Below are 20,719 nucleotides of genomic sequence, written 5' to 3'. Positions count from 1 at the left end.
TCATGTCATGTAATCAATTCGAACAAGGATGAAGACTATCATTCATATTATCTTTTTTACAATATGCTACGTAACAATTTTCATAGTAATTTGAGTAATGTTTTAAAAAACCAAATTTGATGATTGATTTTTTTTCTTCTTTATCAAATTACTTTGAGCATCGTCCAAACCTAGTTCAATTATATCGGACAAATCTAGATTTATCAAAAAAGATCTTAAAAAAATGTATATTTAAGTACATATTTTTCTTATATCGCTTTCGCTAATTTTCACAGAAAAATAACATTAAAACAAAAAAAAGAAAAATCAATGATTCACTAACCAAACAAATTTTATTTCAAGATCATCGATCTAAATCTATTTGATATGACTTATCTAGATGCACATATGATAACATGCAATTTAAGACCTTAATACTCAGTTATGTATAAATTTTTGATGGATAGATTATATGTCCCCACTTACACTATTATAGAGGAGATAACACATGGCACTATTTAACAGGTAAAATTGTAAATTTCTTACAAGACAGTACGGGGATCTTATAACGGCGGTGTTATAATATCAAACGAGTTCAACTTTCTTTTCTCTGCCCCTAATTCCTTCTAACTCTTCTAAGTCTTCAACCTTACTATAAATTCTAATTTTTATTTTCTCATTTTAATTTCACTAAAAATTCTCTTTCCCCCAAATCCCCTAAACTTTCGATCGATTGATTCCATCATTTCGCGCGAATTTGGTTGTCGTGCTCTTTTCTCTCTGTCTCTCTGCCTGTACTTCTCACTGCAATCGAATTGATTAAAATCTATCAATAATCAAAGATTCGATCCGAAGCTCTATATTTCTCTCTTCAATCGCGGGCGTTGCTTCTAATTACAGGTTCGTGTCTTGTTTTCGCTTTCTACTATTTGTTTGGGTTTATAATTTGATGTTTTGAAACCCTAGGGTTTCATAAGTTTCGATCCAATTTTGATAAAGAATTAAAAATTACTTATTGTTTTGTTCCTCATTCTTCTCAAAATTAAGAAAGTTTATCTGTAATTTTGATTTCTCAATCCATCGATTGACTTCTTGGAGATTCCCCCTAAAAAAGTTTAGCTTTTGATATTATTTTCCCCTTTGTTTATTTTTATATATTTCACTGATTTTATGGACCAACCAATTGTATTCGTTTGTTGAAGTGTTGGTCATGGTCAACTGTGTGCTTAGAGGGGATTCAATTATCTGTTAGGAACCTAGTTCCCACTCAAACAGAGTTACATCTATATATATATATAAAGAGCCATACTCCTAACAACTTACTAATTTCACACTTACTAAAATACAAATCAATTCTACTTATACCAAAATACCAACATACGCCTAAAATTCCAATTGATAGAAAACTAGATCTAATAACGTAGATTCCTAACAATGCCCACTCTAAAAACTGACTATGTGCGGAAAAGTAACTTCAATTGGAATATTTTTATCATCCACTTCATCCCGTCCTTCTACTAAATATGAAGATCCATGTTGCATGGATGGCTTGAAGTGTAACACAATCTTTTGTCCACTTTCATCACTTGAAAGTGCGGATGCCGTGATCATCTCATATCGATTTTTGGTGTGTGCTTGGCCGTTGGTAACCAATCCATCGAAGTTGAAACAATTTAGCTTCTTGTCGTCGTCGAGCCAACATAATTGCCTCTTGTAATGTTGAAGGTTGAAACATCGACACCTCTTGCCGATCTTGTCTTGAAGGCCTTGAGTGAAGGATCCATCAAGGTTCTATTTGACCAACCATCAGTTCGATTGGAAAGCTGTTCAAACTCTTCTTGGTAATTTTGTATAGATCCGGACCCTTGTTGTAGCTTTGCCAGTATTCCATCAAGATTCTTGTAATTAGTTGATCCAAAATGAATCATTCTTTCTCATATAAGATTTGAATTTGTACTACTACACCATTGCAACCAATTTGACGCAACTCCCTTCATGTGGAACGAGGAAAGAAAAGCCTATTCATTTTCAGCAGTTTGATGGTAATAGAAAAATTGTTCTACTTTGTATATAAATTCCAATGGATCATTCCTATCAAAACGAGGGAAATTGATTTGAGCAAAGTGTGGCAACAATCATCATCAGTTTGATATCCATGAAGTCTTTGAACCGTTCGATTAACAAGATCACCAACTTGATCTCCTACCTTTGAGTTTCCACTAACTACCTCAATGACTTGTACTTGAAGGTTTGGTAATGGGGGTGGCTGTTGAACTGCCAATTTCTCCATAGTTTGTTGGATTGACACCAAGGTAACTTGCATTAGTGGTGATTGCTTCTTCCAAATGGTCAATCGAGACTCATCTTTGTTGAATTTTTCTTCCTTGTTGGCATGCCTAAAACAATGCTCTGATACCAATTGTTAGGAACCTAGTTCCTAACGTGCCCACTCAAAGAGAAAGGACGATCTCGAGTGCTCAGCATACCAAGGATTGTGTAAATACATGATTAAAAGAAAAATGCACTTATTATTTTAGTGATGGAATTACATCTATATATAAATAAAGAGTCCTACTCTTACCAACTTACTAATTCCACTCTTACTAAAATACCAATCAATTACTAATTCTACTTTTATCTTTCAATTAGTCTTGAGGATCACTCTGTGTTGTGGCATTTGATGCTATGAGTTCATGTTTGTGAAATTGATTTATCTAAAGGTTTATGTTATAATTACATTTTCAATTGTTGTGATTTTTATGAGATTCTTTGGTGCAATTCATAATGCTTGTTTTACATGAATTGATCATTATCTGCTAACTATTCAATTGTCTGTTGCATTGTCATTTATTTAATTCCCACTTTATATGATTAATTCCATATTTGAATGTCACATGTTGTGAATCTTTCCACTACAAATTTATTGAAGGAGCTGGATTGTAGAAGACTAGACCTCCTCTTGAGCTAGCTGAGAAGGCCTAAACACTTGTCTAATCCACGGAACCTTCTATTAATTTTAAATCATATGTTTCTTTAATTATCCAAGTACCCAATTGCAGGTTGATCTATTTGTTAATCTGAAACAGACATCTTGAGATTCAATATAGCATTTTTGCTGAAGTCATGGTGACAATAAACGTAACATAGATCTGCACTCACTTGAATCTTGAATTACAACTCTATCTACTAATTTGAAACAATAACTTAGTCAACTTTTGCATTTTTTTTTTTAAATTTTTTTGGGCAGGAAAAATCCAGTTAATATATGGATCCTCCACCTCAATTAAGTTGAATAAAATTCTAATTTCTGTTTGGATAATTTTTTTTCTTGTCTAGCTGGTTGCACCTACTATAGCAATCAATTGGGCTTCACTGCTTTAGGAGCGGGAAGGTTATTATTATTATTATGGTGGGGGGTGGGGTGGCATACATAATATTTTAACAACCTCCAACCTTCAGACTCTACACTGTTGGGTAGCACCTGATCCAGTTATCTATGACATTGATCCGTCAATGGCATATTGCATTAGTGGGGTGAGGATGTCACATGTCACTGGTAGGAAGGGGCTTCCTTTTCGGAATGATGTGCATTTCAAATTTGTAAGAGCTAGTAATTATGTCACAAGATATATATATGTATATGGGGAATGCTAACGTCCAAGACCTTATGGGGACATTAGCATTTTCCAACACTTTATTTTTCCCATAATACCCCTATTCATTTTGTTTTTTAGTGAAGACAAATAGGGGTATGTTGGTCTTTTACACAATAAATGCTTGTTTGTATTGATTGCCAAATCATTTATTGCAACAAGACATTTAATTCTAAAGATTAAATGTTTCTTAACATTTATTATGAAAGAGACAAGTATTAATTACATAAATAAGTATTTATTATGTAAAAAAGACTAATATACCCTTGTCTTTTTTACTAAATAAAAGAATGAGTAGGGGTATTATTGGAAAAAAAGTGTTGGAGAATGCTAACGTCCCCATGAGGTCTTGGACGTTAGCATTCCCTATATATATCATGATATAATTCTTTTTTCATCAGTAAAAGCATATTGTATTAGCACGGCCGAGATGACCTCTAAATACACAATAGAGAGTAAAATCTGAAACCCAACATACGAAGGAACTAAGCTACAAATCCATACACATTGACCCATAGTCCTAAAAAAGAAATTTCTCTAAACTCGTTATAAATTTTACACTACAAAAACAAGAAACCAATGATCAAAATGCGAACAATACCAAGAGAGCACTCCTTGCCCTCAAATATACCCTGATTCCCTTATTTCCAAATGCCCCAACAAATCACAAATGGAAGGAAGAGCCAAAGAGCCCTCTTGGACCATGAAAAGGTTGCCCCCAACGACCCCTACAACTCTAGCAAGGAGATCATGAAGTCTGGAAAGCTGCACAAAATGCCAAAGAGCTCTAAAAAATACTTCCATAATTCGCAAGTGAACATACAATGGAGAAGAAGATAATTCACCAATTCTCCTTTATTCTTACATGTGCAATATAAATTTGGAAAGCAAAAACCTTTGTAGATAAACATATAAGTTGTTAAAATTTTACTCAAGCTCACAATCCACAAAAAGAAAACAATCTTCAATGGAACTTTCGCCCCCCACACTATACCCCTTGGGAAGATCCTACCATCTCCATGACACATATATTGATAGAAAGCACACAAAGAAAATAGCCCGTCCTTGGATCTCTCCCATACCTGTTTATCATGAGTCCCATGTAGTATATTCACACTGGCGATCTTGTCAATCAACTTCGACAACTCCCCCATCTCCCAATCATTAGATGTTCTTGTAAATCCAAAATTCCAATTCAACGAAGAAGTCGATTGAATTGCAAAACTTGAAATAGAGAACCCTTTCTTAGAAGAAAATCTGAGAAGACGAGAAAAATGATCCATGAGCAGAATATGGCCACACCACTAATCCTCCCAAAAACTTACTCTACTACCCTCACCAACCTTGAACCTGATTCTAGCACGGACCAAGGGGGCCGCTAGATGCTCATTCATTGTAGTTTTGCCGCAAAGATTTGTGTCACTTTCTAGCTTTGTTTGGCGTGGTCGGTTGCATTCCATACTCTTTGCAAGGGTGGTTGGAGAGTTGGCTACATTGGGGTAGGTATTTTATCAAGGCAAAATGAACTCGTTGGGGGTTTTTTTACCTTTTGTGGTGTGTTGGAGCATTTAGAAGGAAATGAATCAACGTGTGTTCGACGATAAAGAAAGGGATAATCAGGAGGTGCTAGTGGAGATCTTAGCCTTACTATTATTTCTTTTTGTTTGGTGTAAACGGTTTAAAGAAATTAGGGGTATTTTTTCTGAAGATTTCCTTGTTAGGTGGAGAGGGTTTGTAATTTAGAATTGGGGCAGTCCCGGTTGGTTGGGCCGTTTTTGGGGTTATCTTGCCTCTTTTGATAGGTTGTGTTCTTTGTTTTCCGGTTGGTCATCTCGACCTCCGTTCGTTCTAATGAAATTATCTTTACCTATAAAAAAACACCACAACCGTGAGAGCTCTTCTATCCCCACTCTCCAAACACTTTGAAAAATGTAGAATGTACTGTCCTCCATTTGCTGGCTTTGCTTTTCTTCTAACATTTGAGACTTTATCAATTGGCAATTCCCATTCTCAAATGGATTAATGAAGCAAATATAGTAAAATGTGTAATATTCACATGCATGCTCGTCAATTGGAAAGTTGGGGTCTTTCTGATCATTTCCTCTAAAAGGAAGGGGTGGGTGCATTGGGGGATGATATCGGTAAATTATTTTTAAGTTTGACACAATGCTTTAAAAACCGGACCAAACTGGTTGATTGGATTTTATAACAAAATCGTTCAGGCTAATGAACTGTTAGTTCTTGTTAGTATTATCCTTTACGAATACAAATTAAGTTATTTTAGGAAAAATGGATACATATTTCAAGTTTTTAATAAACATACATCGGTTCAATTGAATTTAACTAGGGTTTGATCAATTTGAAAAATATTTGGTCCAATCATTGGTTTGGTTTTTTAAACATTGGTTTGACATATCTATATTCATGGAAATCGCCTCCTTTGGAAAGTTGAATCTTCATGTGCTTGATCAATATTTGGCACTGTCAAGAGATATGCAAGCTGGTTCGAACTGTGCATTTGAAATGGTTTGATCATAGCATCTTAACATCTGCTCCAAATAGTTTGAAATTTGTGTTGATTCATGGCGTGTTCTCTCTACAGGGTTCATTAGCCAGATTGTTTACCAGTTCAAGGGGTTGGATACACCACTGGATACGTGTTGACTCTTGTTATATTCTCCCTACTGTGCCGTTGGCTAGATTGTGTAGAAGTTCAAGAATTTGGATATATCCCACAGCATCTCTTAATGAAGACTTCAGAAAAGGCGTTGTTTGTGATATAAAATGAGACCCATAGCTTCATTGGTTCAGTTCTTCTTCTTCTTTGTTTTGGTAGTCTTCCAAGTTTTAGTTGTTGTTGGAGGTCTTGTTGGTGGGATTGTGAAAATCTGTGCCTTTTTGGTTCTTTGTATTTAGGAGGACACGGGGTAAAGATAAATTTGCAGGCACATATGTCAGGACAGATTTCGGGGCAAGTACCTAATCAAGCTAGCTCCCAGTTGCCTGGCTTAACTCAGCAGAATGGCAGTTCTCTACCTCCACATATACCAAATTTAGTTCGTCTACGTGGTACCTGGAGTATGGATCCTGATTTTGAGATGACACGCTCACGTGTACGAGATAGAATGTAAGGTTTTTAATTGCTATTTTGTTTTGTCTATTTAAATTTTTGAGTAGCTTAATCCCTTATCCTGTGAGTATGGTTATAATCAAATACTCATGTGTTATGCATCCGGGACACGCCATTTTTTGAAGAATCTTCCATATCGGATACCGTGCATACTCATGCATTGGATACACATCAACATACTTCATAAATAAATCTTAACTAACTCATATATTCTATAATTTATATTATTTAATGAATATCAGATTATGTATATGCATTCTTTCTATATTGCACACTGACCATGGACTAATTTATGGTATTTTATTCGTTTATTTTTTTGATAGACAAACAGGTCAGTGGTTATTAGTTGGTAGGTGAAGGATTACTTTGAATCCAGGGTGGTTAATATTTAATGAAGTACAGTATTTAACAATATCTCCTGATATATGGAGTAGACTTTCTTGGCAAATGAGTGTACTGGGTTTCTGGGTGTCAGTTTGTCCCACACTTTGTAACAATTTGAGGCACTTATACACATGCATGTGACTTTTTTACATTGCCTATGTGCATTTGAGGACTCTGTTAGCATGTATTGACATTGATTTATTTAGCAATAAATGAACAAGTCATTGCAATGGGATGACTCACTTCTATGGACTATTGTGGTAGAATGCCATCTATTTCATTTTTGTCTTGAACCAAAAGCCTTTGAATATGCTTATGGATCTATATCCTAGTAGCAGGAATCTTCAACTGAGCATGGAGCTACCGCCCCGAAACCCTGCTTCTATTTTCTCTTTGTGTCAGATCCTTCTTAAGATAATAAATCTAATATGCTTTGACTGTAAACTGACACCCATTGTCGTTACCATCATCTATTTGTTATCCTAAATACCTGGGTCGGCAACGTGAGCCTTTTTTTTTTCCGACTAGCAAAATTCCTCCTTTTTCTCCACTTAACTCAATCCAGAGCTATATATTTTTTTTGCCAAGGACTGAGTTGCAAACATTTTTTTTTCATAAATTTTTTTTTTTTTTTTTTTTTTTGCATCTAAAAATTAGCATTACTTTGATTTTTTGGGAGTATGACTAAAATTCAGGCTTTTCTATTCATTTATTTGTCTATTAGTATGTGATACTAAGGAACCTTTTTTTCTCAATTTCTTTGCTGTTTCTCCAGCCACCAAATTTTACTGCAGCGGCCAGGGACAACTCGCGAAATGCAAGCAAGGATGAGAGATATTGTGAAGCGCTTGGAGGAGTGTCTATTCAAGAATGCTACCTCAGAGGTATGCTACTGCTAACATTTCTTGGATTGGGTTGATTGAGCTTGTGTTGGGGATCATTTAGATTGCTACCTTGTTTTGTTGGATTCATTTTTTGTTTTTTCATTATCTCGGAATAGAGAACTAACAGCCCAGAGAGCTGACTTTTGTATATAAAACTGTTTTACCTTTTGTTTAGAGTTTCTTAGGCTTCCCTGTGTCCAGGCAACTGTTAATCTTTTATATGTACATGCTCATCCCTTGCTATCTTTCATAACTCTTGCACTCTTATGTATCCTTAGGAGGAGTACATGGACATGAGTACATTGGAACGCCGTTTAAATATTTTGACCAGACGTATATCATCTTCTAATCACAGCCAACAATTACCCCATCTTGTTTCTTCTTCCTCATCCATTGGTACAATGATACCGACTCCTGGTATGCAACATAGTGGGAACTTAAACTCTACAATGGCATCCTCTATGGAGAATGCTTTGGTTGCTACAAATGTTTGTAGTACTCTGGCACCCAATACTGTCAACAACACAGGAAGCTTGTTACCAACTGTGAATGGGTCAACTGTTGGAATGCATGATGGTTCCTTCAATGGATCTGATGGTAATTCCAACTCAACAATTTCAATAATCAATTATATTAGTTTTGTTGCTTCTCAAAGTAACAATATCTAGTGATGCAGGGCCCCTACCTAATGGATATCAGCAGTCACCTGCCCATGTCTCTATTGGCTCTGGTGGAAACAATATGATGTCGTCAGTGGCCGTGCAAAGGCTTGGAAGCCAAATGATTCCTACACCAGGATTGAATAATGCCCAGTCTTCCATGAATTCTGAATCTGCTACTAATGGTGGGTTTTCTGGTGTTGAATCAACAACAGTTTCACAGCTACAACCAAAGCAGTACATTGGTGGTCATAATAACAACCATATGTTGCACGGCCTCAGAGGCCAAACTAACATTGGAATGAGATCTAGCTTGCAACAGAACCCTTCCTCTTACGGCTTTTCCAATAGGGCCCTTAATAATGGTGGGTTAGGATTGATTGGGAACAACATGCCAGTTGTCAATGGGCCTGCAGCATCCGAGGGCTACATGTCTGCATCACCCTATGGAAATGCATCTAAGCCTTTAAATCAGCACTTCGATCAGCAACAGCTAATGCAGAGTAATCTCTCTCTTTCTCTCTCTCATTCATTTCATGAAAATGCACATTATCAAGGGCTTATTTGTAATTTAAAATATTGATTAATGTGTCGTCGGTTGCAATTTTCTTAGTTTTTGACGAAAATGACCCTGGTTATATTAATTTTAGAGAGCTGCTATTGCCACACCAACTTTTGCTAATGCCACCCCAATATGTGTGTTACTTCTTTGGTGATTTACATATGAATTGGGGCGTCGTTAGCAAAAGTTGGTGTGGCAATAGAATCTCTAATTTTAAATGTAAAAGTGAGGGCATTTTTGACTATTCAAATTTTGGTGTCAAACAACTTCTACTCTGCCTTCTTTCATTATAATAGTAAAGATATGAGGCCTAGTACTTCCTAAGGAACCTAAGAGAGGATCTGTTTTTTTTTTTTTTGTTTCTGTATAGCAGCATTGTCCCAGCAAATAATTCCGATGGCAGGTGATGGATATGGGATGAATATTGCTGATCTGTCTGGGTCTGGGAATTTATTTGGCACTGGAACATCTGTTGGATCGTTGATTAATAATCCAAATATTAATCCTATGACTATGCAGTCTGTTTCTAAGACCAACTCTTCCTTTACTTCAAATCAGCCAAATTTGTCGACAATGAAACAGGCTGCACATATAAAACCTCAGACACTTGATCCTTCACCAAGTATGAATTTCCAATCACCCCATACTTCTCAGCAACAATTTCAGAAATTTCAACAACAGCCATTGTTGCAAAATCCTCATCAACAATTTGTTCAATATCAACACCAGCAAAAGCAGCAGCAGCAGCAACTTATGTTTAAAAATGATGCTTTGAAGCAGTCTCAAGTACTGCCTGACCATGGAGTGAAATCCCATAATGAAGTTCTGCACTCACAAGTTCCTGAACAATTCCAACTTTCTGAGATTCAGAATCAATCTGGTGCTCGGGATGTTTGCTCTTCACTACAACAAAACTCTCAGCATACCCCAAAAATGTTAAATCCACACCAACAAGCTTCAAGATCTCAAAACAATTTTAGTTCTCTCTCTGCTGGAGCAGAACTAGAAGCACCACCACCACTGCAACACATACCACATGAGCAACATATTCAAGAGCAGTTCCGTCAACGTTTAAAGGGGCAAGATGAAGCTCAAAGACCTCATCAAACTTCAGAAGTATCTATCACTGGTCAAAGTCAAATTGGTGTTTCGAGGAATATTTCAGTGCCACCCACTTCAAATGGTGGTGCATCATGTAGACGGGGAAATGTAACCCCAGAACAGAACTATATTAATCAACAGAGGTGGCTACTATTCTTGATTCACGCTCGTGGATGTTCGGCTCAAAAAGGAAAGTGCCTAGAAGTCAAATGCTTAGCTGTGCAGGAGTTGTGGAAACATATGGATAGTTGCAATGGTCAATGCTCAAATCTTCACTGCTCTAAGTCCAAAACTCTTTTTCGGCATTTTAAAAGTTGCCACTCATCTGATTGTCCTGTTTGCGTTCCTGTGCGTCATATCATGGTGAAGCAACGTAAAGCTCATTCTCGTCCTCTATCTGATACTGGTTTACCAAATATAACGAATGGATCTTGGAAATCTGTTGGTGCACCTCGAAATGCTGCTAGTTTGGCATCAAATTCTAGTCCATCAACTATTGAAACTTCAGAAGGTCTACAATCCTCGTGGAAACGAATGAAGTTGGAACATCCCTCCCCGTCCCTTATGCCTAATAAGCGTGAATGTTCTCCTGTATCAGTTCCTTCAATCAGTGGACCTCATATTTCTCAAGATGTACAGCCGCCCCAAGTATGTCAAGAAGTTGGCATAGCCACGACTGCTAAATTTCGGGCTGCAGAAGTTAAGGCAGAGCCCTGTATAAGTCCTAGTTTTAGTGATTTTAAGAAAAATGAATCTGATGATGTCTACAACCCTAGGCCTGATGTTGAACCTACTATTCCAAACGAGACTGTTGGTCTTGTTGAGCAAGAAAGTGTGAAAGTTGAGAAAGAAATTGATCTGACTAACCAAGAAACTATTGCAATGCCGCCTACTGAACAAGCAGTTGGAACCAAATCAGGGAAGCCAAAAATAAAGGGTGTTTCATTGACTGAATTGTTCACTCCGGAGCAAGTTAGAGAGCATATTTCTGGTCTTAGGCGGTGGGTTGGCCAGGTATGATATTAAATGTTTCTTAAAATGCCAACTAGTTTTCTAGTGATATATTCTCATTGACTGAATTGTCGCTTTTTTTTTTTTTCCCATTTTCCATCATGAGGCATTTATAACTTTTTACTACATTTAGTTAGTTTTGGTTCTTTAATCAATTGCCTGTAGGGGTTTTTAAAGTAATAAAAAAAAAGCATAAGGGGTCGTCTATTTGAAACATATAATTAATTGTCTAATATCCTGGCCATCAAGTATTTATTTTTTCCTCTAAGTTTGTCAAGGTTGTGTACGTGGACCCCTTATGGTTGGTTGGAAATCCATTTTTACCACCCTATTTGCTTATCCAAATAAATGTTTCTTTTCTTTGTTATTTGTTATCTTGAAGAACAAAGTTCAGGCAAAGAGGTGCATAGAGTCTTTCATATAAGAAATAGTTTGGTTTTAATGGACATCAATTTGTATATTATAATTGATTGACATCTTTCTAAGATTTCTTGCCTTAGAATTAGAATGTCGAGTATAACTGGAACATTGTATTTTCAGATAACGATTAATTTTTTTTGTTGCCAATTTTCCATTTTACAGAGTAAAGCAAAGGCTGAAAAAAACCAAGCAATGGAACACTCAATGAGTGAGAACTCTTGTCAACTATGCGCAGTGGAGAAACTCACTTTTGAACCTCCACCTATATATTGCACACCATGCGGTGCTCGCATAAAGAGAAATGCAACATATTATACCATGGGAACTGGTGATACACGACACTTCTTTTGTATTCCATGCTATAATGAGTCACGTGGGGAGATGATCGAGGTTGATGGGACTGCCATTCCGAAGGCAAGATTGGAAAAGAAGAAAAATGATGAGGAAACTGAAGAATGGGTAAATTCTATTGCATCTTGTTTTCTTATTTTTATCTACCATGGAAAAAAGAATCTCATGTTTATGACTTTTATGTTCATCTACAGTGGGTGCAATGTGATAAATGTGAAGCATGGCAACATCAAATATGTGCCCTCTTTAATGGTCGAAGGAATGATGGTGGGCAAGCTGAGTATACTTGCCCTAATTGCTACATTCAAGAGGTTGAAAAAGGAGATCGTAAGCCCTTACCACAGAGTGCTGTTCTTGGTGCAAAGGATTTGCCAAGAACAATCCTCAGTGACCACATCGAGCAGCGGCTTTTTAAGCGACTGAAGCAGGAGAGACAGGAAAGGGCGAGGTTTCAAGGGAAGCATTTTGATGAGGTGATTTATTTGCTTGCTACGTAATGTTTCTTAGACTGTTCATCGAGAACCTTGCATATAGCTTCAATAACTAAGAAAAATTGTCTTTCTTGAGTGATCTGTAAGTTCAGGACCTTAAAAGTTTACAATGGTTCTCCCAGGAAACTCTAATACTGAAATGTTGATGATACGATTTTTCAAAATGTTCCTCCAAAGGATATATTTGTTTTTGTAAATATTCATTCTAGAAACACCACCAAAGCTTCTCTTTCCCAATCATACTGGGAGTGTAGAACAGTTTGAATATATATAGCTTAATGTTTTCTGAAGGATGAGAAAATTAATTAGTTTCTTATTTATTCTGGTAAATGGTAGTGAGAATTATCTTCTATCACGACATGTAGTAGACTCACATGTATTGTCAAGCTGCTAACCATGAATTTTTTGGGATGAGGTTTTCATGATGACGAGGAATATGAGAGATAATCTTAGGATGTTACATAAGATCTTGGACAGTCTGTGCGATCTCTCCTTCCTGCACCTTAACCATGCTCTATGCCATTCTGTCACGAGTTTCAGATCCATTTCTTTAGGTTGATGATAAATTTACTTTTGCACATGCTCATTTTCCATTCTTTTCTTCAACTAGTTTACTTTTTTTATTTTTATTTTTATATAGCATCCTGTTTGTTATGCTGATCTCAGTTTTTTGGGATTAACTTTCCAAAAAATGTTGTATCAATGGCACACACTCCATTTTCTCAGAATTTGATGCGTCGGACGTCCTGTTATACCTATATGTTATGCATATGACATTACACTTAATAAATCTTGGTTTACTCAATATCTTTCATTCTGCTATTATGTAGATATTGGTTATATGATTTTAATGCATATTCTTATTTACATATATTCTTTATATTGGTCAGTGGGTGTAACACTTTTAGTCATCTCGGGCATCAAAACATGTTCATATGCGTCATTTTTATGAATTCCTTGTTTTATTGGTTTTTATTGTAGGAGATTGTGACTTGATAATACTTCTTTGGTTTATGATCTAATTGTTAGTTAATTTTAACAGGTTCCAGGAGCAGAAGCACTGGTAGTTAGAGTTGTATCATCAGTTGATAAAAAATTGGAAGTGAAGCAACGTTTTCTGGAGATTTTTCAAGAAGAGAATTACCCAACAGAATTCCCGTATAAATCCAAGGTATGCAGGAGATTACACTTGTCTTAATTGTGAAGTACAAAAATAAATTGTTATTATTTTCTTATGTCGTTGAATACATTTGATGCAAGTAAAAACATGCAGGCTTATATTTTTTTTGTGTATGATGAACTCATAAGTGCTTTTTCCAGGTCATTCTGTTATTTCAGAAGATTGAAGGCGTAGAAGTATGCCTCTTCGGCATGTACGTTCAAGAATTTGGTTCAGAATGCCAATTTCCAAATCAACGGCGGGTGTATCTTTCGTATTTGGATTCTGTCAAATACTTCAGGCCCGAAATTAGAACAATTACTGGAGAGGCTCTTCGTACTTTTGTTTATCATGAAATTCTGGTACATTGATACATTCCCCTTCTATGTTGCAAGTTTTATTTTAGATTTTTCATCACTATTCTTATTTTTTTTAATCTCCGGTAGTCTTGGTAGATGATTTGTTTTGTTTGGTTTCTTAATACTTGAGCTCTCTTAGAGCTTCTATATCCGATTAGAGAAAGTAACTGGGGATTTTTTCTGCTTTTCTTTCCAGATAGGATACCTTGAATATTGCAAGACACGAGGTTTCTCTAGCTGTTACATATGGGCTTGCCCTCCATTGAAGGGTGAAGATTATATTCTATACTGCCATCCTGAGATCCAGAAAACACCGAAATCTGATAAACTCAGGGAGTGGTGAGTCAGATAACTTCCAGAATTAGTATGATTAAGAATACTGAAATTTTTTCCTCTTTTCCCCTCTAATACATGGCATGCATGAATATCTTTCCCCTCAGGTATTTGTCAATGTTACGGAAAGCTGCCAAGGAAAATATCGTGGTAGACCTCACTAATTTATATGATCATTTCTTTGTATCTACTGGGGAATGTAAGGCCAAGGTAACTGCAGCCCACCTTCCGTATTTTGACGGTGACTACTGGCCTGGTGCTGCTGAGGATATGATCTACCAACTTCGTCAAGAAGAAGATGGCAGAAGACAACAAAAGAAAGGAAAAACCAAAAAGACAATAACAAAAAGGGCTTTAAAAGCTGCTGGACACACTGATCTATCTTGCAATGCCTCAAAGGATGCGCTATTGATGCAAAAGGTTAATTTGATTTCTCATGTCTTTTTGAGATTTGATACTTTCGTTAACCTCGTTGACTTTCCTCATTTATGAAAATTTAGTCCTATGAATACAGATGAGTGTGACTTCATGCTGAGTGCATTGGACCTGAATTAGATTCATTAATGATTCATAGTTCAACTTTTGTCACTGATTAGAATTATTTTTCTTATGTTTCTGAATCACTTAATCTCGACTTTTTCAATTCAGTTCTTTCAAATTTAGCTTTTATTTTCTTGGTTGTTTTCGTTTTTATTTAATACAAATGTATGTGATTTTCACAGCTTGGTGAAACAATTTGCCCAATGAAGGAGGATTTTATCATGGTACATTTGCAACATGCATGTACTCATTGCTGTCATCTAATGGTATCTGGAAAACGTTGGATCTGCAACCAATGCAAAAATTTCCAGCTTTGTGATAAGTAAGACCCACTAAACCAAAGTATCTAGTTTTACTCTAGAATTTTTTTCCTGGTTCTCTGTGTGTGTATTGTAAGCCATTGACTCATATCTCAAGCTATTTGTTCTTGACTGACAAGTATGCCATTGGGGATATGGATATTGCTAGTTAGGAATGGGAACTATTGTTCTTTTTTATCTGCTTTTCTCTGAGATAAATAATAAACAAGTATACACAATTAAAAGGAGAAAAGGAAATGGCATCCATTACAAAAAGAATATCTAGCACATCTGTTTTTGGCCATTGATCAATGCATTCTTCACACTTTATAAAGCATCACAGAATGTCGAGTCATGGGGAAAAGTACTAATTCAGTTGACCATCTTTGACAATCTTCAAGGGGAACATGTTACGCCGAAGGCATTACTTCGACTATGTTCAGAGCCAAGTCTTCTGTTATGAAATTTAGTTAATGTCTGCTTTCACTTTAACCCCATTTGATGATCTTTAATCTTATATTATGAAAACACAATCTTTTGGTCTCTTTTATCTTGGGAAATTCAGTTATTACTCTTATTTGATAGAATCTAGCATAAGGTGAGAGAGAGAGAGAGGGGGGTTTGACATGCTGCGTGAAAAATGTGCAATGGAGACATGTCCATGCGCATGTATTATAATATAATATTTTAGTTATAATTAAAATGTAATGTATTTCTTGTCATCACTCATCAACAACAAAGTCTTGTCCCATGAATTTGTGGTTGGCCAAACGAATCATGTTCCTCAGTTCAATTCTGTGTATTTAAGCAATAATGCTATTTTCATTTTTATTAGAATGAAATTAAGAACCACTTATCAAAAATACAAAAATAAAAATTAAGAAGAAAGATAATGGAAGTGAAAGAAAACATTTATAGTTTTATACACACTATATCACTGTCCAGTAACTTTAGATATATAATTAGGTCCACAAGGGGCAATCAAACAACTGTAGTTGAATTTAATATCTATTAAAGTATTGTATGGGAATTGAAACACAAAATCACTTTTGGAAATAATTTGTTTCATAAAAAAGTAACTAAAATAAAGGGTGATACTGCCATACAAATCACAGGATATGTCCACCATCGACATGTGTATCTATGACTACAGGGAAAAACTGCAGTGTTGATTTTATGAAGGGCAAGGGGGAGTGAACTCCACAACTTCCTACCACTTTGCTTTGGAACCCTGATAGACTATCGAAATAAGCCAGTTCATTCATTTTTCCAATCAGAATCACACAATGGGGGATTCCTTGAAGAATCATACAGCAATTAATGCTCCCTTTCAAGAGGAACATAGTTTTAGATTTTTTGTGTGTTTGTGTTCTCCCATACTAGTAAGTATTATTCTCATTATTCTTTAGGAGGGATTAATGTTTTACTTCATTCCAGGTGTTATGATGCTGAACTAAGCATTGAAGAGAGGGATCGACACCCTATCAATAGTAGGGACAAACATGCATTTCATTCTGTAAGTTCTCTTAACCAAAATATTTTTATGCTTACATCCGAAACATAGGACTATTTCCTAGGCTACTTGGAATTTGAGTTAATAAAAGATGTGCAATGTGAAAATTTCAATGCAGGTTGAAGTGAATGATGTGCCTGGAGATACCAAGGATAAGGATGAGATTCTTGAAAGTGAATTTTTTGATACTAGACAGGCGTTTCTAAGTCTTTGTCAAGGAAATCATTATCAATATGATACTCTACGTCGGGCTAAGCATTCCTCAATGATGGTCCTTTATCATTTGCATAATCCAACTGCACCTGCTTTTGTGACTACATGCAATAGTTGCCGTCATGACATTGAATCGGGTCAGGGCTGGCGCTGTGAAATCTGCCCCGAGTTTGATGTTTGCAATGCTTGTTATCAAAGGGATGGGGGTTCTGATCATGTTCATAAGTTGACAAATCATCCATCCATGGCTGATCAGAATGCACAGAACAAAGAAGCTCGACAAAAACGAGTTTTGCAGGTATAATTCGTCACTTTTGTAGTTGAAAGTTGTGGATAGGCTCTTTAGGATATAATTATGTTATTTTAGTAGGCATTCAATGGAAGCTGGAAAGCTGTTTACTTCACATCTTACTAGCATTTAGTGTATCAATTTCAAGGTCTCATCATCACGAAATTAGGAGTTTGTATTGCTTGTCTATCCTAGTATGACTTATAAATTAATCTTTAAATATTAGGATCCGGTACCTATTTGCAGTTCATAACAATACTTAGCTGAATGGGAAAGTAAAAAAACGCCATTTTTGATTTCATGTGCACAATGTCTACTGGTATGATCAAGAGTGAATTAGATCTTTTCTTTGTCATCAAGAGCACATTAGCTATTCCGTTTGTGTTCTTTACCTGAAGTTGGTTTGGTCATCATTTTTTGTATTATATGTTATGTTGTATGTGTGCGTGCATTTCATGTGCCACTTAGCTAAGTTGGCAAAGGCTTGAGGAGAGTTGATCCCCATGACACTTACATTCAAATCCCGTTGAACCCATCACTTCCGTTAACCACTTACCCCTTGCTTACCTAGCAAAAAAAAAAAAAAAACAAAAGAGTGCGTGCACTCATGCTAATACCAAAAAGGAAACAAGAGGTACATACAGGTTATTGTGTGGCCTGCATGGGCATCATATAAAATTTGGCTAAGTCTCGGACCTTGATCCACACTGGTTGCATTCCATTAGAGTGACCTAAGGTTCCAATGACGAGCATTTTTTAGGCATTCTTCTGCATCTTCGGTGATCTTTATTTTTATCTCTACCAAGTCATCGCTGGATTCACCAAGTAGAAGCATGTGGGATTTGAGTTTTCGAATCGTGGGTAGCCCAGCCTGACTTAAGTTTATGTTTTAGAATTTAGCATCTTTGATGATCTATAGACATTGTTGGTCTGCCAACCATAGATTTTATTCGTTGTGGTTATCACGCCCATTGGACTACAGAGTTTGCATTAAATGCTGGAAGAATTCAATATTAATGGAATTTGGTCATGTCATTCTTGTAGTATCCGTATGCTAGGATGCTGTTGAGATGCTTTTTTAGGAAAAATAGTAATGGTTGGGAGATTGATTCTTTAGCGAGTCTCATCAATCATATTCCTAATGTCTCCCTTTGTCCCTCTTACAAGAAGACAGTAGGATTATGCTCAAAGAGTGATAATGGAGTCTTTGAAGTCAAGTCATTTTATTGTTTCCTTGCAATGTTTGTGAAGTCTTGTTTTGTCCGTTCTCATCATTTGGGAGTCTAGCTTTACCTCATAGAAGGTTGTTTTCCGTATGGACTGTCATCCTATGTAAGATCTTGATTGTCGATCATATTTCCCGTGGTATCATCATAGGCAACTTCTGCTCATTATGCAAAGCCAACGACTAATCTGTTGATCATATTCTTATTTATTGAATTTTGTGAGGATCATCTAGTTTAATTCTAAAACTTACATTACAGCCCTGCTTGGTACCATGCAAATCATTTGCAAATGCAAAAAGCTTTGCAATGCAAATGATTTGCAGCACCTTTTGGGCTGCAAACTATTTACTGAATTTTGTGAAGGGTTTAAGAGATTCATGCAAATAATTTGCAATGCAAAAAAAAATTCAGGATGTAACCAAGCAGCTGTAAATTAGATTCCCACAAATCATTTGCCTTTGCAAATGATTTGCTTCGTACCAGGCAGGGCCTACATGTAAAAAAGGGGGAAAAAAAGAATAAAACTTTTGCTTTTTATAATTTTGAATAATTTCTCTCGATATCATTCTGAAATGTTCATCCAGTCTAAACTGAAAACTGTTATTTTCATGGAAATATTGGCATTTAGCTATGAGAGCACTCGCATGATGTTGTGATTATTTGTCATTGCAGCTTAGGAGAATGCTTGATCTTCTGGTCCACTGTTCTCAATGTCGATATCCACATTGCCAGTACCCCAATTGCCGTAAAGTTAAGGGGCTATTCCGCCATGGGATACAATGCAAAGTCCGTGCTTCTAAAGGCTGTGTTCTCTGCAAGAAAATGTGGTACATCCTTCAATTGCATGCCCGAGCTTGCAAGGAATCAGAATGCCATGTTCCACGTTGCAAGTTCGTATACCTCTCTCAAGGCCCGGTCCAATCTCGTTAAAATATTTTAAGTTTGTTCACCACATTCATGTTATATATTTATCTTTTTCCAGGGATTTGAAAGAACATTTGAGGCGGTTGCAGACACAGTCCGAGTCTCGGCGAAGGGCTGCGGTTATGGAGATGATGAGACAGCGAGCTGCAGAGGTTGCAGGGAACAACGGCTGACCACTCTGTACATATATGAATGGAATATACTAAGATAGAGGGAAATAACCCACATCTGAGAAATACTCCAAGAACACCTGTTTAGAACCGAGCGGTCGAACAAGTAGTTTCTTGAGGGGTATGAAGTTGGGCACACACACATGTACAGGGGCAACCTTGGAAGCTACTTCTAATTGGTTTCCTTCCAACTTGCAAGATGTGATCAATGTATTGGGGCTTGGTCAAGGTCGAGTTGAGGTGATTCTTTGATTTATCTTCTGTTGTATCCAATGCCATCTATGAATGGCGGCCAATGTACAATATTCTATATTTTTAATAGGTCTTTAAAGGAAATTTGGGAAGTCAGTTGTTCCATTTCTTTCTGAATTTTTTCTTTTTTTCCTTTGAAGTGGGGGGGTGTTGGGTTGGGTTGGTCGAGCCTTCTCAGCATCGTTTGTTTCTTGATGTTTGTCTTTTTTTTTGTAGATGATTGCATTTGTTTTTTAAAAAGATAGATAAAGAAGAAAAGAATAGAATAATTTACCAAAACGGTAGAGTTTTCGAAATTAATTCCGAAAATGGTACACTGTAGCAATTAATTCCGAAAATGGTAAATTTACCGTTTTCGGAATTAATATTTTTTACCAAAACGGTAAAAACAGTAAAATATTTTTTTTTATACCGAAAATACCCTTTTTTTTGTTTTACATATATATTTACAATTTTAACCTTAAAAAAATGAAAATCCAACTAAAAAGATTCACTCTCTTTCGGTAATCCATCAATCATATATATTTATAATTTTTTTTTACCGAAATCAATTTTATTTTTGTAATTTCAGTCAAAAAATAAAAAAGGGTATTTTTGGTATAAAAAAATACATTTTACTGTTTTTACCGTTTTGGTAAAAAAAATTAATTCCGAAAACGGTAAATTTACCGTTTTCGGAATTAATTGCTACAGTGTACTGTTTTGGGAAATAAATGAAAAGTTGTGCATGTTTTGGTAAATCTGCCTAAAGAATAAGCCGTAGTCCCCAGCAATAATTTCTTTTTGAATTATCTTCTGTCAAGGTGACTTTATTCTT

General features: G+C 36.1%; 1 protein-coding gene across 4 annotated transcripts; it reads left to right on the top strand.

The window, feature by feature from the left end:
• The first annotated feature begins 577 nt into the window (after positions 1-577).
• Positions 578-19,994, top strand: LOC147393250 (histone acetyltransferase HAC1-like). Of its 4 annotated transcripts, none has more exons than XM_086457034.1 (18): positions 578-879; positions 6,235-6,437; positions 6,549-6,759; positions 7,922-8,030; positions 8,309-8,627; positions 8,707-9,192; positions 9,625-11,366; positions 11,946-12,242; positions 12,329-12,607; positions 13,668-13,796; positions 13,946-14,146; positions 14,340-14,482; positions 14,584-14,896; positions 15,199-15,338; positions 16,753-16,831; positions 16,947-17,339; positions 19,229-19,446; positions 19,539-19,994. In XM_086457034.1, the coding sequence occupies exons 3-18, from the start codon at positions 6,584-6,586 to the stop codon at positions 19,651-19,653; spliced, it is 5,139 nt and encodes a 1,712-aa protein (XP_086313160.1). In that variant the 5' UTR covers positions 578-879; positions 6,235-6,437; positions 6,549-6,583; the 3' UTR covers positions 19,654-19,994. The 4 variants fall into 4 exon arrangements, with proteins under 4 accessions (XP_086313160.1, XP_086313156.1, XP_086313157.1 ...); XM_086457030.1 differs by having other exon boundaries at positions 9,622-11,366; XM_086457031.1 differs by having other exon boundaries at positions 6,235-6,464; positions 9,622-11,366.
• Positions 19,995-20,719: the final 725 nt, after the last annotated feature.

This window comes from Akebia trifoliata, chromosome 10 (genome assembly GCF_017979445.1).
Source record: "Akebia trifoliata isolate Shusen 1 chromosome 10, ASM1797944v1, whole genome shotgun sequence".
In the NCBI taxonomy this organism is placed as follows: Eukaryota; Viridiplantae; Streptophyta; class Magnoliopsida; order Ranunculales; family Lardizabalaceae; genus Akebia; species Akebia trifoliata.
The sequence above is the reverse complement of the archived record's forward strand: the minus strand, read 5'-3'. Positions and strand labels throughout refer to the sequence as shown.

What these genes read in the sequence shown, in the direction of transcription:
- LOC147393250 (XM_086457030.1), top strand. Translation starts at nt 6,584, where the DNA reads ATGTCAGGACAGATTTCGGGGCAAGTACCTAATCAAGCTAGCTCCCAG. An exon ending in TTAGGCGGTGGGTTGGCCAG is followed by an intron (nt 11,367 to 11,945) that starts GTATGATATTAA and finishes TCCATTTTACAG; the next exon opens with AGTAAAGCAAAGGCTGAAAA. An exon ending in TTGTTTATCATGAAATTCTG is followed by an intron (nt 14,147 to 14,339) that starts GTACATTGATAC and finishes TTTTCTTTCCAG; the next exon opens with ATAGGATACCTTGAATATTG.